Source organism: Indicator indicator, chromosome 1 (assembly GCF_027791375.1).
Source record: "Indicator indicator isolate 239-I01 chromosome 1, UM_Iind_1.1, whole genome shotgun sequence".
Classification (NCBI taxonomy): Eukaryota; Metazoa; Chordata; class Aves; order Piciformes; family Indicatoridae; genus Indicator; species Indicator indicator.
Genome location: NC_072010.1, coordinates 34,479,472 through 34,495,419, shown reverse-complemented (window position 1 = coordinate 34,495,419; position 15,948 = coordinate 34,479,472). Strand labels below are relative to the sequence as shown.

The 15,948-nt window shown below is 49.3% G+C and overlaps 1 protein-coding gene across 1 annotated transcript; it reads left to right on the top strand.

Annotated features, from left to right (window-relative positions):
* Positions 1–10,397: 10,397 nt before the first annotated feature.
* On the top strand, positions 10,398–14,001 carry PCDH8 (protocadherin 8). The gene is made up of 3 exons (XM_054400028.1): positions 10,398–12,809; positions 12,948–13,158; positions 13,628–14,001. The coding sequence occupies exons 1-3, from the start codon at positions 10,398–10,400 to the stop codon at positions 13,999–14,001; spliced, it is 2,997 nt and encodes a 998-aa protein (XP_054256003.1).
* The last annotated feature ends 1,947 nt before the right edge of the window (positions 14,002–15,948 follow it).

Genomic DNA, 15,948 nt, shown 5'->3' with positions numbered 1-15,948 from the left:
AAAGAAAAGAAAAGAAAGGAAAGGAAAGGAAAAGAAAGGAAAAGAAAAGAAAAGAAAAGAAAAGAAAAGAAAAGAAAAGAAAAGAAAAGAAAAGAAAAGAAAAGAAAAGAAAAGAAAAGAAAAGAAAAGAAAAGAAAAGAAAAGAAAAGAAAAGAAAAGAAAAGAAAAGAAAAGAAAAGAAAAGAAAAGAAAAGAAAAGAAAAGAAAAGAAAAGAGAGAGCCTGGATATTTATCCCACAGGCAAAACAACCATAAAAAAGCCTAGGATAAATTTACCCTAGCTTCTTTTCTGAAGATAACTGAGCAGCTTCAGCTGAAGCTTTCTCTTAGAAAGAACCAACAGCCTGAAGCAGACACCCAGCATAGAAAATTTCAACTTAAACAGTTAATACTTGCTGAAGAATAAGCTCCTGGAGACAGTCCTGTATACAGTGTAAGTATTGTTATTACAGGACTCCCTATAGGACATAGAAAGCTCTGAGTGCCTTTCCCCAACATGCCTGCTACTTCTGCCCCTGGTCCCCCTGGCCAGCTCTCCACTGCCCCTTCCCAGCCCAGCTCTGCCAGGATCAGGCTCACATTACCACCCGCACCACCCAACCTGACACAGCAAAACAAATACTCAGGAGTCACTAATCCAGCACCTTCAATCCAAGCTACATACTTTCAGTTCTTTATATTTCATACTTTTGCTGTCTTTATCTCCTGTGGGTCTGCCACACATTTTTTGACCAGTTAATGACTTTGTCCCTGAGATGAGCACACAGCTTCCAGTCATTAGCGAGCATCATGTGTTCGTGTTGTATGTACCTTGGAAAGCTGCAGCTGGATGTGATCTATCTTCCTCTTTGCAATACCAGGGGTGTCTTGCACAAGCTTTCTTTACTCTTTTGATGGACTGTGGACAGCTTGCTCATTAGTCTAGTATCTAATTGCTTATCAGTCACACTCTCAAGCTCCTCATTACTTCACTTACACAGCTACAGTAATTAGATTTCACATTTCTTTAGACTCTCATGGCATTGTTCTAGCCTGCTGAGGACGCACTCATATACATTGCACATATATTATAAATTATCTCCTATCATTATCATATTCGCTTTAATATATAACACACACATACACATACTGCTGAGACAAACTCAAACCTCTACAGTTCTAAGTGTAGTGTTCAGGATTCTCTAGGAGCATCTCCAAATGCTTGCTTGTCAGTTTCAACTTCTGCAAGGCTTCACCCATCTGTGACCCTTCACTTTCAAACCATGCCCAATTGCATCATTTTCTACTTCTCGGCCACCACCACATACTCTCCCACAAAACAGAGCCCTCAGATCTGCTCACTGCAGAGCTGTAAATTCTTTTAGGCAGAAACACGAATTTGATATTTAGTACAGCAGTAAGCAGAAGAGTCACTTGAGCCATCAGCCCTTGTGTTTTGGGGGTTTTGGTTGTTTGGATGGGTTTTTTTGTTTGGTTGGTTAGTTGGTTGATGGTTGTTGTTTTTTTTTTATAACATAGATTTTTATGCCTCTTTTCTGGTCTAATTTGTTGCATTTCTTTAGCACCTATTCTCTAATCCTCAAGCTTTTTTTGTGAGATCATTCTACACATTTATTACAGCACTTTACAAGTTAAAATAAATTATTTAACCTTTCAGAACAGAATTCTGCAGACCAAATGGGTTTGGGTTTTATTTCCTGGGGATTATACATGAAATATGTGCTGGTGTGTGTGTTACAGGTGCAAAAACCACAGACAGTGGGTGGCATGTTACATTGTGCACCCCTTTTTAAAGTGAATTAAATGAGTGAATGCACCAAATAGTTGAACTTAAAAAGGCAAACAGGCAATTCCCCCCCAAACTGGAAAAGCGCTATATCTTCATAGACTATGGTAGAAGTAAACTAAGCAGAGTCAGAGTAGGGAACATTTTATTCAGTGTTATAGATGTAGCTGTAGAGACTGCAGTGTTTTCCAGATCACTTCTTCATCTTGCTGTGGTGCACATTAACAGGTGCAGGAGGGACGGGTGACATTTGGGGACTGACTGGCTATCTTTTAAAGACAGGCTCTGGGCTACATTGCAGATGCGTCCTTCAGCCACAGGAAACAGTTCTGCTCCTCTCCACTCCACCAGCTCCAGTTGAGGTCATGTCACCCAGGGCAAGCATTGTGCCTCCTCAGCTAGACCCCTTCAGTGAAGCGTACGTGAAGAATGAGCAAATGCCGTGCATGAAAGATGGGCAGTGAGTATAGGAACGTTTTGAGCTCTGGAGGTCAAAGTCCTGTGGAGGTCAAAGAATGACAGATTCAGACAAAAAAAAAATGAAGGGAAAAGTCTTCCCGTGGCTGTGTAAAGCAGCCTGATCTAATCCTGAGCAACACTCCAGATTCATGAAATGCAGCAAACGCAGTAGAAAACTTTAAAGCAAAAATCCTGGGTGAAATGCTCAAGATCACCTAAATGATTTAGGAGCCAGATTTACACTAGTCTCTAAGCTTCTGAAAAGTTTACTGTCAACTCTGTATGAGTACTTAAAGCCTTTCCAAATCTCTTGTAATGGGATATGTTTGCTTTCTGTCCTCCTCTTTACAGTTGTGTGCCATTTTCCTGCCTTGCTCTGCCTAGAGCTGGCTGCATGTCAGGTAGGAACATGCTGGCGGTCATCAAAGCTAAAATTGGTCCTTCTAAGAAACCCAGCATGTTTAAGATGGAGAGAGAGAGGGTGGTTTAACTCTGAGCCCCACCTGTAGGTGGGAAACTGAGATGATTGAAAAATCAGGATGAAGGAAAGTGGCCTGATCGAACTTGATCTTCCTGCCACTTTCAGTCCTCAGGAGCTCCTTGTCATGCATAAAACCTCAGGCCGCGCAGATTCCGGGCAGCAGGCTGCAGAAGGATGCTCGCCCGCTCTCTGAGAGTGAATAGTGTTCCTGCCCTGGCAGGCAGCCAAACGTGGCAGCCGCCTGTGTCTGGACTCTTCCACTGCTCTCACAGCCTCTTCAACAGAAGTGACATGAGGCACACTCTTGCTCACAGCCTGCTGCTGCTCAGGAGGCTGGGAGAAGAAGAGACTTAGTCCTTCACAGCTGGGGGCTCTGACTTCGCAAGCTGAGGCATGATTAAGATGGAGGACAAGGGGGAAGAGGGGGGAGAAAAAGAGGCAAGATGGAGAATGGAACTCAGGACACAAGGATGAGATCCTGCCTCTCCATTGCATTTTGCTCCCATGTCACACTTGACCATAATCCTTCAGGAAACAACCAGAAACAGACCAGAGCACACACCTGCAAAGCCCTCCCCAGCCCAGGAATCAGAAGTTGTGGTGCTGTGCCCAAGCACACTAACTTCACTGTGACACTGGTCTAATCAGCTCCAGCATAGCATCATGCTAATGCAACTTGTCTGTTTCCAGGACCTCAATATCCCTTCATGTTCTGTGGATGTATCAGGGGTGGGGGGCAAGAAATCACATGTGGAGCAAGACTGAAAATACAGTGACAGCAGAAAAACAGGGAGGATATTTTTATTGGTATAGTAACAGTATATAGAATCATAGAATCAGTCAGGGTTGGAAGGGACCACAAGGATCATCCAGTTCCAATCCCCCTGCCATGGGCAGGGACATCTCACACTACATCAGGCTGGCCAGAGCCTCATCCAGCCTGGCCTTAAACATGTCCAGGGATGGGGCCTCAACCACTTCCCTGGACAACCCATTCCAGGCTCTCACCACTCTCATGCTGAAGAACTTCTTCCTCACATCCAGCCTGAATCTCCCCACTTCCAGCTTTGTTCCATTCCCCCTAGTCCTATCACTACCTGATATCCTAAAAAGTCCCTTCCCAGCTTTCTTGTAGGCCACCTTCAGATACTGGAAAGCCACAAGAAGGTCACCTTGGAGCCTTCTTTTTTCCAGACTGAACAGCCCCAACTCTTTCAGGCTGTCCTCAGAGGAGAGGTGCTCCAGCCCTCTGATCATCCTGGTGGCCCTTCTCTGGACACGTGCCAGCATGTCCATATCCCTCTTGTAATAGGGGCTCCAGAACTGGATGCAGTACTCCAGGTGGGGTCTCACCAGAGCTGAGTATAGAGGGAGAATCACCTCCCTTGACCTGCTGGCCACGCTTCTCTTGATGCAACCCAGGATCTGGTTGGCTTTCTGGGCTGCAAGTGCATATAGGCATGTATGTAGCTACCCTTGTGCTTATGTAAGGGTATGATCTTATTAGGAAGGACTTGAGAACCTGTAGAGAAGAGGCAGAACCCGAGGAATTACGCGGCCGTGCTTGTTTACTGTCGCACTGGCTGCATGACACTGGTTGGCCAGAGTCAGCAGAAGGGCGTTCAGAAAGGGACCTTGCACACCAAACAGCAGGGGAGCTGCCTCTGAGAGAAATCAGTGGAGCCCATCACAATCGCTACACGTAAGTATTCACAGAGGACTGTACATCTTCCTGGTAGCTGAAAGGTGGATTTCTTCTGCCCATTCATCATTCGTAAGAGTCTAAAAGCCCAAACAGTCCTTCAAGGAGGAGAGCATGAATGAGGCCCAGGAGGAAACAAGGAGCTGCTGGAGGAAAGCCAAATATACCAGCCTGGACACCTTCAAAGTGGTGTGAAAGACATCACAGATAGGTGTATGGCAGCAACAACAGAGAGGGAGCACCAATTCACAATAGCCAGGGAGAGAAGCTGTGCAGCTCCTCTCTTCAACATCCCAGGAATCAGACCAAACCCCAAGATACAGAAAGCACAGGCACTTCTTCTAAAAGTCTGCATTGGAGAGCCTCTTTTACCTGCACTCCCTAAAACCAAACTCACTGAAGCAAAATAGCCAGAAAAGGCTCCTAATGGTCCTCCTGCTGGGCAGACAGCAGGAGTTGTTTGTTGTCATCCGTCCAACGCACCCACAGTCTCTGGTGCATTTGTGTTTACAACACTGCTACGAGGTATGGAATTGCTCTGTGGACATGAGGAGCTGAGTATGAGAGAGCCTGAAGCCCTCATCCAGGATACAATATGTCCAACTCCCATGGCGTTCAATAGCAATTGGGTACCTAAATATTTTTGTAACGCTGAGCCTCATTAGCTTGCTCCAGATGGGAGAGCTAAGAACTGAACCTGGGCACCTGCCTTGTGGTTTAACAGCTAAAAAGCTTCATCTGTATCTTCTGAAATGGTAGAAGGTAAAGAGAGATCAAAAATGACAGTGGGGAGATGAGGAGAGGGGCATGAAGGGGTAAGATTACATGGGACCACAAGCCATGTTGTGGGATAGGAGGGAGAAACTCATGTCTAGCCACAGGCAATACAGACTAGAGAGCACCCCAAAAAAACCCTGCAGTAGACCCCCATTGAGGGCCACATGGGGGACCTTTAGGAATGTGCTGCTCCGGGGATATCTCCAGGCAGCTAGCACAAGGCCCATGCTGTGTGGGGAATGTGAAGAACTGGTCTTTTGTTTCATGCCCCTTTGTTTTAACCTCTTGAATCAAAGACCCCAGCTGCTACTCCAGGCTGAGAGGCTAGAAATTAATCCAATTAAAAAACAAATTCCCTGTGGAATCAAAACTGCTTGCCAGTTTGGGGGGTATGGCCATGAGATTTCTCTTTACTGTAAAACAAACTCTCTCTTCTAGCCCATATTTCACAGAGTGCAGATACAGACAGGGAAGCAAATATAACAAACAAATGATCAGGATGATTTATAACCCTGGTACCAGCCCACAGCTCACAGGAAGGATCGCAGCCTCTGTCTTCTATAGCCTGCACGGCCAGAGACAGAAGCACAATGCCGCGTGCTACCCTCCAACACAAACAGTCACAGAACAACAAAACCCTTAGCCGCTTCGTTCCACTCTTTTGTTTTCCATGGGTTTTGGTCAGCCTAGTCTTGTGGAGCTTGACAGGTTAACCCACACTTCCTTGGTTGCAGCAGAAATGATTAAACAGGGGAGACTGTTTAGGCCATGAAGCAGAAGGAACTCCTTTGTTTTTGTAGATCATCCCAAGGCAGCCAAGCCTGCCGGGATGCCCAAGAAGAAAGAGACAGTGGCTGAGCACAGAAACAGGTCAACAGGGAGGGAGTTCATGCCATCCCTCTCCAGGTTCAGAAACAAGGGGGACATGTAGTATCCCAGCTTCACTGGCTGGAGAGAAGATAGCTGCACCCTCTGGGTATGTGGGTGACCAGAACCAGATAGACAGTATGCCCAGATAACCTGGCCTCTCCTGCAAGGCTCAGCAAAGCCCCAGCAATACCATCCCAGGGCTTATGCTACAAGGAGATGCCACCCTACCAACCCAATGGCAGGCAGTCACACATGCATGTTGAGGAGAACTGGGGCCAAGGAGAGAGGGGTACTTTAAACAGCCATGGCTTGATGCCCCCAAGATCTCTTGGGAAAGGGGAAGTACATATAACAGCCACCTCTTCTTAAAGCCTGGCTGGCTACCACTGACCCATCCATGCATTAATCTGCACATCCTCCCTCAAGGTATACATGATCCTGAGGTACAGGGCTGCACCTCTATGGGAGTCTTTCTTTTACAGACCCAAAAAGCAACATTAACAACAGAGATCACTCAAGACAATCCCAGACATCTGCTCAGAGGGAAGAAAGTCTTCCCCTGTTGCAGTAGGGACTGACACCCTTGGGACATCAGCAGGACTTGCTGTGCTATAGGTGACAGTGAAAAGGGACAGAGCGGCAACTGCCTGTGCCCAGCTGAATGAGTAAAAGGAAGTGATCCTGGGGTTTTGTAAGGTAATATCTGGGGAGACGGGAAAGGCACCCACAAACTATTTCTAAGAGCTGGATCAGTCAGGTGAAAAAGTAAATGTAAAGCTAAAAAAGGCAACCTGGATTGATTTGCTGCTTATGATTGACTTGGTTGCTGTTGGCGTCAAGCTGGTGGTCTAGGAGCACTTTCATTCCTTGGGAGTAAAGCATTGTTCAGGCATTCAGGTTCACAGGGGTGGGTGGGGGAGTCTTGCTTTTACCTTTGCCTGACACCCACCTCTCAGAGTAGCTTTGATTTCTGTGTATAAGAGATACGGGAAGGAGCTTGGCAGCAGAGATCAGACCTCTGGACACTGTAAAGCACCTCCTTCTTAGCAGGCTCTGAGTCTCCTCAAAAACACTAAGTGCAAGAGAGTTGGTGAATTATTAAAACAACCTTGCAACAGCTCTGAAGAAACCACCAGTGCCTCAGATTCAAAGGAAAGGCTGTAGTGTGAGAATCCCCATTAGTAACAATACACACAGTTTGCAAGAACATATGTCCCTGCGTGGAGCAATCAACCAATCTGGGCTGTTTAACCACAATATTTCAAAGAAGTGCTTTTAATGCAGCTGATCCGTATGCTTATTTTTGAGCTGTAAAATGGGATTCTTCACTAGCCTTTCAGAGCATTTCTGTAATGGACTCTATCCAAAATATTGGGGAGAAGGCTTTGCTCCAGCAGAGCAACTGATATGTTGCGGGTTTTTTTAAATCAAAGTCACAACCATGTAAAAGAATAGTGCAGGCAGAGAGAAAGTGCATTTGCCCTCTGGGGAAAAAAAAGGAAAAAAAAACAAAACACGAACACAAGGCAAGAGGAGCAAGGCTCCAGTAGGACCCTCTTAAGAAGGGGACTGGGTGGATGGGAAAAGGGATGCATGCAGGTACTTGAGCACCCATTGAAAAAACAGCCCTTTGCTCCCCTGTCTCCTGCAAAGTGTGTGGGAGGCAAACGCAGGTGTTGGTTTATCGATTGTTTGATTTTTTTTTTTCTTTTTTATAAAAAAATCAGAGCTGCTCTGGAATAGCCATGCCTTTGGGGGTCGGAGAGGGGGCGCGGGGAGGCGGGATGAAGGGTAAAGGTCTGGTCTCCTTCCCTGCTCGATCTAATCCTAATTAAAAATAAATTACATGCTGTATGGAACTTGAAATGGCAGCGATAATCCTGTTACACACGAGGAGCCGCCCCGCTGCCCGCTGCCCGCTCCCGGCCGTAGGCTCCGTTCCCAGGCGCGCAGCCCGCCCCCGGACCCCAGACCTCTGGCCCGCTCTGGCCCCCAGCCCGGCACGGCCCAGGCCGACTACTCTTCACCCCACCAGAGAGCAGACTGCGGAGCTCCCGTGGCGGGGAGGAGCGGTGCTCAGCGAAAGCTTTTTGCACAGACACCAGGCGTTTGGAGAGCTTTTGTTGGCGGCTAAGCGGGCCCCCTCCTCCCCGGACCGCAGTCGGCGCTGAGGTGCCATTTAAATCCCATTTCCATAAGCCGGGCTGCGGGCAGCCCGTCGCACCCCGCTCGCGTGCCGCTCCGCGCAGCCACCTGCACAACGTCCCCCGCACCGAACCGCGCAGCGACCCTCGCAGTCCCGGGGTACCCCTACTGAGAGGGATGTCCCCGCACGGAGCCGGGAATGGTTCCACCCCGAGATGCTCCATTGCCTGCTTTTGTGCACAGCGCAGTGCAGTGCAGGGCTTTTATCCGAGGTTTCCAAAGGAAACCGGGCTGAGGGGATAGGGGGCGGTGGGCTGGCGACATCCTCCGATTCACTATGATCCCCCTTCATCTTTTAAAAATGCCTTTAAAAATCTTAGGTTCCCTGACACATAGAAAGAGGGAAGAAAGGGGAAGGGAAGGGAAGGGAAGGGAAGGGAAGGGAAGGGAAGGGAAGGGAAGGGAAGGGAAGGGAAGGGAAGGGAAGGGAAGGGAAGGGAAGGGAAGGGAAGGAAGGGAAGGGAAGGGAAGGGAAGGGAAGGGAAAGGGAAGGGAAGGGAAGGGAAGGGAAGGGAAGGGAAGGGAAGGGAAGGGAAGGGAAGGGAAGGGAAGGGAAGGGAAGGGAAGGGAAGGGAAGGGCAGGGCATACATTTTCCCAGAAAGCCAGATGCTGCTCAAGCCCCCCAGTTTGCCTCCCTGCCAGGGACAGCGGCTGCCCTCCCCATGGCAGCCCAGGCATGGTGGAGCTGGGAAGCTGCGCTGGGCTCCACGCAGTGCCTCGGTGCCTTGCGGGGCAGATGGTTTCGTTCCCCCCAGTTCGTGCCAGGTTTCAGCCTCATGCTGTTATTTTGTTCTTCTGGAACGAGACTGGTGTTGCTTCCCAGAGAGGCCCTATTAGGACAAAAAGAAAATCCTGTGAATAGGCGTAACAGGGCACCAGGAGGGATAGGTCTTAAATGTATTTTAATATGAGCGGGGCATTGTGTGTAATTCAGCGCTCATCATCGTTTAGTCAAAGAGTTATGGCAGTGATTGGGAATGAATAGGGGGACATAATGGATACATGTGGCGTTTGCTCATTATATTCAACTTAGTCCAACTCCTCTGTGGAAACTGTTCAACTTTCTCTCCCTTTAGCCTGTCATAGTGAAATAATACAGACATTGGTTCCTCGAATGGGATAGCCTGCCATGCTATTATATTTCTACAGCTAACGAGGGCTTCATAAGCCTTTGATACAGCCTGATCTTTGAAACCTTTCCAAATCTCCTCAAGCTTATGCTAAATCCTATTTAGAACTTTTTTTTTTTTTTTTTTTTTGCTTTCTTTTTTTTTTTCCTCGCCTGCTAGTGCCCCAGGCTTAAGAAACCCGGGCGGTGACATGCATACTAAAGCATGCGGGGACACCTTCTGAAAGGCGACTTACGGCGCTGATCACAGGCTCTCACGCGAGGAACACACCACTCCGGCCGCGCAGCTGAATGCCGCCAGCACCCCTCGACCCCTCCCCGCGCCCCGCTAATCCGCCGCTGCCACCCTACGCACCCACCAGCGCGGCACGCCGCGACAAGCCGCGACATGCCACGACACGCCGCGACATGCCGCGACGCCACATGCCACGACACAACATGCCGCGACACGGCACCTGTGAGACCTGTGGCACAATTAACAAACCCCGCCGCGCATGTTACTCCACGCTCCCCTGCGCCCGCTCCGCCGCACCTCCGGAGAGAGAGAAAGGAAGGGAAATGAGGGGGAGAAAATAAAGAGAGGGGGGAAAAAGAGAGAGAGAGAACAGGGCGGGGGGGAATGAATAAAGCCAGAATAAAAAGGGGGGTAAATTTAAAAAAAAAAAAAAAAAGGAAAAATCCCAAACTCGGGAGAGTTAAAGAAAACAAAGGCGATCGCCCCGCGCCCCCTCTCCCGCCGGCAGCCGGAGCCGCCCCGGTTCAGAAACCGCCGGGGGGCTGACCGCTGCCTGCGCCCCGCCGCCTCCCATTGGCTCCGCCGCCTGCTCATTTGCATAGCGCCGTCTATGAAAGGCTGTGCGGAGGCGCGGAGGGGTGCAGACAGTGGTGGGGGGTGTGGTGAGTCGCGCCACAAGTGCGGCGCAGCCACCTTCCATCACTTCGCAGCATCTCTGACCGCATCGACGGGCTCAGCCCCGCGCAAGTGCCATGAAAGCCCTACAGCTGCTGGCTGCCGCCTGCCTGCTGGCCCTGTCCCGCTGCAAGACGGTGAGGTACCGCACCGACGAGGAGGGAGCGCCAGGCACAGTCATCGGTACACTGGCCGACGAGATGCCGGTGAAGGCGCCGGGGGAGATGAGCTTCCGCCTGATGCGACAGTTCAGCAACAGCTCTCTGGTGCGGGTGCGGGAGGAGGACGGGCAGCTGAGCATCGGTGATGCAGGACTGGACAGGGAGCGGCTATGCGGGCAGGCCCCCCAGTGCGTCCTGGCCTTCGACGTGGTGAGCTGCTGGAGGGAGCGCTACCGCCTGGTGCACGTGGAGCTGGAGGTGCGTGACATCAACGACAATGCCCCACGCTTCCCCCGTGCCCAGATGACACTGGAGGTGTCAGAGAGTGCTGCACCCGGTACCCGCCTTCCACTGGAAGTGGCTGTGGATGAAGATGTGGGCTCTAACTCCATCCAGAGCTTCCAGGTATCCCTCAATAGTCACTTTGGTGTGGAGGCACAGACACGGGCAGATGGGGCACGTTGTGCTGACCTGGTGCTGCTCCAGGAGCTGGACCGTGAACGCCAGCCCTCCTACACACTAGAGCTGGTTGCCAAGGATGGAGGCAGCCCGGCACGCTCAGGCACAGCCACCGTGCATGTCCGTGTCCTCGACGCCAATGACAACAGCCCCGCCTTCGCCCAGAGCTCAATCACAGTGGAGCTGCCTGAGGATGCGCCACCTGGCTCCCTGCTGCTTGACTTGGACGCTGCTGATCCTGATGAGGGTCCCAATGGTGAGGTGGTCTACACTTTTGGCAGCCAGGTGCCCCCTGAGGCAAGGCGGCTCTTCCGCCTTGACCCACGCTCAGGCCGCCTCACACTGGAGGCAGCTGTGGACTATGAGCGCACTCGCACCTATGAGCTGGACGTGCGTGCCCAGGACCGTGGTGCGAGCCCACGAACTGCCACCTGCACCGTCATTGTGCGCCTTACTGATGTCAATGACAACGCACCACGTATCAGCATCAGCGCCCTCCGTGGAGCTGCCAGTGCCACTGGTGTGGCCTACATCAGTGAAGCAGCAGCCAGCGAGAGCTTCGTGGCCCTTGTCAGCGCCTCAGACCGCGACTCAGGTGTCAACGGGCAGGTGCGCTGCAGCCTCCGAGGCCACGACCACTTTGCCCTGCAGCGTGCCTATGAGGACAGCTACATGATTGTTACTACAGCGGCACTGGACCGTGAGCGCATCCCTGAGTACAACCTCACTGTGGTGGCTGAGGACCTGGGCTCACCACCCTTCAAGACTGTCCGCCAGTACACGGTGCGGGTGAGCGATGAGAATGACAATGCACCACTCTTTGCAAAACCCCTCTATGAGGTGGCTGTGCCAGAGAACAACCCCCCAGGTGCCTACATCACCACTGTAGTAGCCCGCGACCCCGATCTTGGCCACAATGGTAAGGTCACCTATCGACTCCTGGAGACACAGGTTATGGGGGCTCCCATCTCCACCTATGTCTCGGTGGACCCTGCCACCGGGGCCATCTATGCCCTCAGGACGTTCAACTATGAGATCCTCAAGCAGTTAGACCTGAGGATCCAGGCCACTGATGGTGGCTCCCCACAGCTCTCCAGCAGTACCCTTGTCAAAGTGAGGATGGTGGACCAGAATGACAACCCTCCTGTCATCATTCACCCAGTGCTCACCAATGGGACGGTGGAAATTGGTGTGTCCAGTAAGACCTCCCGTGACTCCCTCGTGGCCCAGATCAAAGCTCGAGATGCAGATGATGGGGCCAATTCTGAGCTCACCTTTGCCTTCCTGGAAGAGCCCCAGCAGGACGTTTTCACCATAAACCCAAGTACTGGGGACATTGTGCTGAGAGGTGACCTCTCTGAAGAGCTGGGACAACTGTTCAAGGTCATCCTCACCGTAACAGACAATGGCAGACCCCCACTTGCCACAACTGCCACAGTCAACTTCTTGGTGACTGCCACTGCTCCTTCCAGTATCCAGGAGATAGTCAAGCCCAGCTCTTGGGAAGGAAAGGCTTTGCAGTGGGACATCCCTCTGATTGTGATCATTGTCCTGGCAGGCAGCTGCACCCTCCTTCTTGTGGCTATAATCACCATTGCCACGACCTGCAACAGGCGCAAGAAGGGGAATGAGATCAAAAACAACACTTCCTTGAAGGACCAGATAGATATCTCGCACCTGGAGAAGGGCTGTCAGGAGGAGGGCAGCCAGAGAGGGAATGTGTTTGAGGTGCGACCCTTTCCCAGCAAAACCTCATTTACCAGCCCAGACCCTTCTCCAGCTGCTGAAGAGATCTCCACTGCTGAGAGCAGCAGCGACAGTGCTTGCCTCTATGAGGGTCAGAAGAAGCTTAGAGGACCAAACGCGGAGGTAAGATTCTGCCATGGGGAAGAAGGTCAGCAGGTGGGAGGGGTATTCAAGGATGTGAATTGCAAAGCTGTAGTTCTGTTGTTGATTCACCTCTCACTACTTCCCTCTCTCACGTCTCTTCTGATTCCCCCAACCCAGCAGGGTTTTGCTGCTGCTCCAAGCTTCGGTAAGGAGCCTGCTCCCCCCGTGGCCATTTGGAAGGGGCACTCATTCAACACCATCTCCGGCCGAGAGGCAGAGAAATTCAGTGGCAAGGACAGTGGGAAAGGTGACAGCGATTTTAATGACAGTGACTCGGATATCAGTGGAGATGCCTTGAAGAAAGATCTCATCACGCACATGCAGAACGGTAAGGGCTCAGCTCAGCCCCAGCTCCCAGCTGACCCCTCTAGACAGAGTGACAGGGAGATGGGGAGGTGGACCCGTTCCTGGGGTACAGTGGTGAGGCAGGCTAGTTAGAAGGGGAAACCTGATGCTGTGTTGCTCTAACTGCCCGTCTCTTCGCAGCAGGCTGCCAGACACTAGCTCCTCTCTACACTAGGCACAGAGTACAAATTAGCAAATCTTGGAAATGCTGTAGGATGGGGGTTTTTTCCTTCCCAAAAACTTCCCTTCAGGTTAGGATTGTGAGGAGTATCCCTAGCAAAATGACATAACCTTCCCAAGCATGTTTTTTCTTTGATGTGCTGTAGAGCACCACCTCCCAGCTGCTGCTGTCAGTACATTGAATCACCCCGTGACTGATAACTCTGAGGATTATGAATGATGTGGATTTATTCCTGCAGTAATGACAGGTTTCTCCTCCTTTCACTCTTTAGGTCTCTGGGCATGCACAGCTGAGTGCAAGATCCTGGGCCACTCAGACCGCTGCTGGAGCCCCTCCTGTGGCCGAGCCAACCCTCACCCCTCTCCCCATCCTTCAGCACCCCTTTCCACCTTCTGCAAGAGCACATCCCTGCCCAGGGACCCCCTTCGCAGGGACAACTTCTATCAAGCCCAGCTGCCCAAAACAGTAGGGCTTCAGAGCGTCTATGAGAAAGTGCTGCACAGGGACTTTGACCGGACAATCACACTTCTCTCCCCGCCACGCCCTGCACGGCTCCCTGACCTTCAGGAGATTGGGGTGCCTCTCTATCCAGCCCCCTCGACTAGATACCTGGGCCCCCAGACTGACACAGCTGAGAAAGTGTAGCCCAGCACGTTCCCCACCCAAGTACACACGCCCCTGCGCGCACATGACTAGGTCACTCCTGAGAGCCTTTAAGTTATTGACCAGATCCCGTGTCGTACGTGTAAATATGCAAGATGTGCCTTAAAAATGAAGTTGTTGGGAAGGATTTCCAATCACGTCAGTACTGTTTGATATTTGCAAACAAAAAGAAATTTGTTTGTAGTTAATGTAATTTTTATGAAATGTGCAGTATTTAATTCTTTTTTTTGTTCTCATGTTTTCTACATAGAGGCTGGGTTTTCTTGTTTGCTTTTGGTTCACTCATGGCCTGCCATTTTTTGTAGTGTTTTTAACCTGTACAATGTGTAATGTAATGTTTGTACATAATGAAAATTGGTTATATTTTTATATAATAAAAGCTAAAAAAATTGGAATTCTTGCCAAAGGAACCGTCTGAAAGACACAATAATAATAATTAATAATAATATCCTGAATATGTAGAATCTTGTAAGGGAAATTCCTCTTCCACGGTGTAAGAATAACCTAAGCAACCCAGTGTGCTGAAAAGTTTGCCTTGCCAAATGTGACTTGTATTTCTTGAGTCTGTGGTCAGCTTAAAGTTAAATGTTATTTAATTGCCTTTGGTTCCTGTAATCTGTGTCACTGATAAACACTAATAAAGGTTTTGTGATGTGTTAGAGGGATCTGTTAATGGATTTCATGCTTCAGAGTGTAGAGGTCTTTACAGGTCAATGAAAGATTTTTGTGCAGAGAAATGCAATGGGGAGTAGCATGAATGATGCTGCTCCTAGTCTTGCCCATGCATAATCTCTGGCAGTACCTCACTGGAACTTTAGCTCTAGAGGTTGTAATCATGGACTGCAGAGTGGGTGGGAGGGCTGTGTGACGGAGTTGGCCTCTGCTTTTCACTACCTGGTCTGAGCACTTCCAGCTTGATCCTTCACTGCTGGGAAGCAGTGTAGTTTTAGCAAAGGAATAAGCTGCATCCTTCGACAGAAGTGTTCATGCTGTGCAGGTATCTTTACACCAGCAGCTACTTGAGCACTTTGCTCTTTGATCTATCTGAGACATTGAATCAAGCTGCGTAGGTATGAGCTAATATGTTTATCTCTTGTTGAGGCAGCCTTACTAAAGGGCTTGCATTTATGTGCCTATATTTATGTATCACTAAAAATATTAGACTCATATTTGTGCACAAAACAGAAATAACAGATGTTGATTACGTTGAGATTATCTGTTACATGTATTTCGTCTCCATCCAGAAATTACAAACCTGAAGAAAAATAAAGAGCTTTGAAATTCCTTCTCAAGGTTTCAAGCTAGAAACAGACCTCAAATCCATCTGCTGCAATCAGGTACAGAATAGCTTTTAATGAAACAAACTGAAGCAGGAGTGTTTCTTCCTGTGTTCTGGAAAAAAAATGCTTATACCAAAGATAACGCTTCTACTGCAGTCTTAATATTAAAGTGAACTTTTCCAAAAGAAAGAGATGCTCCTCACTCAGAGCATATAATTTCATATTTCATACAAATCAATAATCCAGAAATTTATACATGGCACAAAGCTTTTGGTTTTCATCATGAATTCTTCAATATATGTTTAATTAGTATGGTGTGTGTATATTTATATTTATATATATATATATATATAAGATTAATCACAAAGAAAATACAAAGCCTTTCAAGGCCCTTTTAGACTTCACATCTCAAAATGTAAGTAAAAAAATGTATCATACCTGCATGTTTTTAACCAACAGAAATTCCTTTTCTCCCGCACCTTCCAGCTTTCTCAAGCCCAAGTAACAGTAGTGGCAGAGCTTGACCAAGTTTTTACACACACAAGATCTGCGTTTAAAGAGGGGCTTCATAAAAGCCACTGTGTGAAGATTTGTGGTGACCAGAGAGCTTCAGAGGCTGTACTTGAAGGGAATTGAAATCAGGCTGATG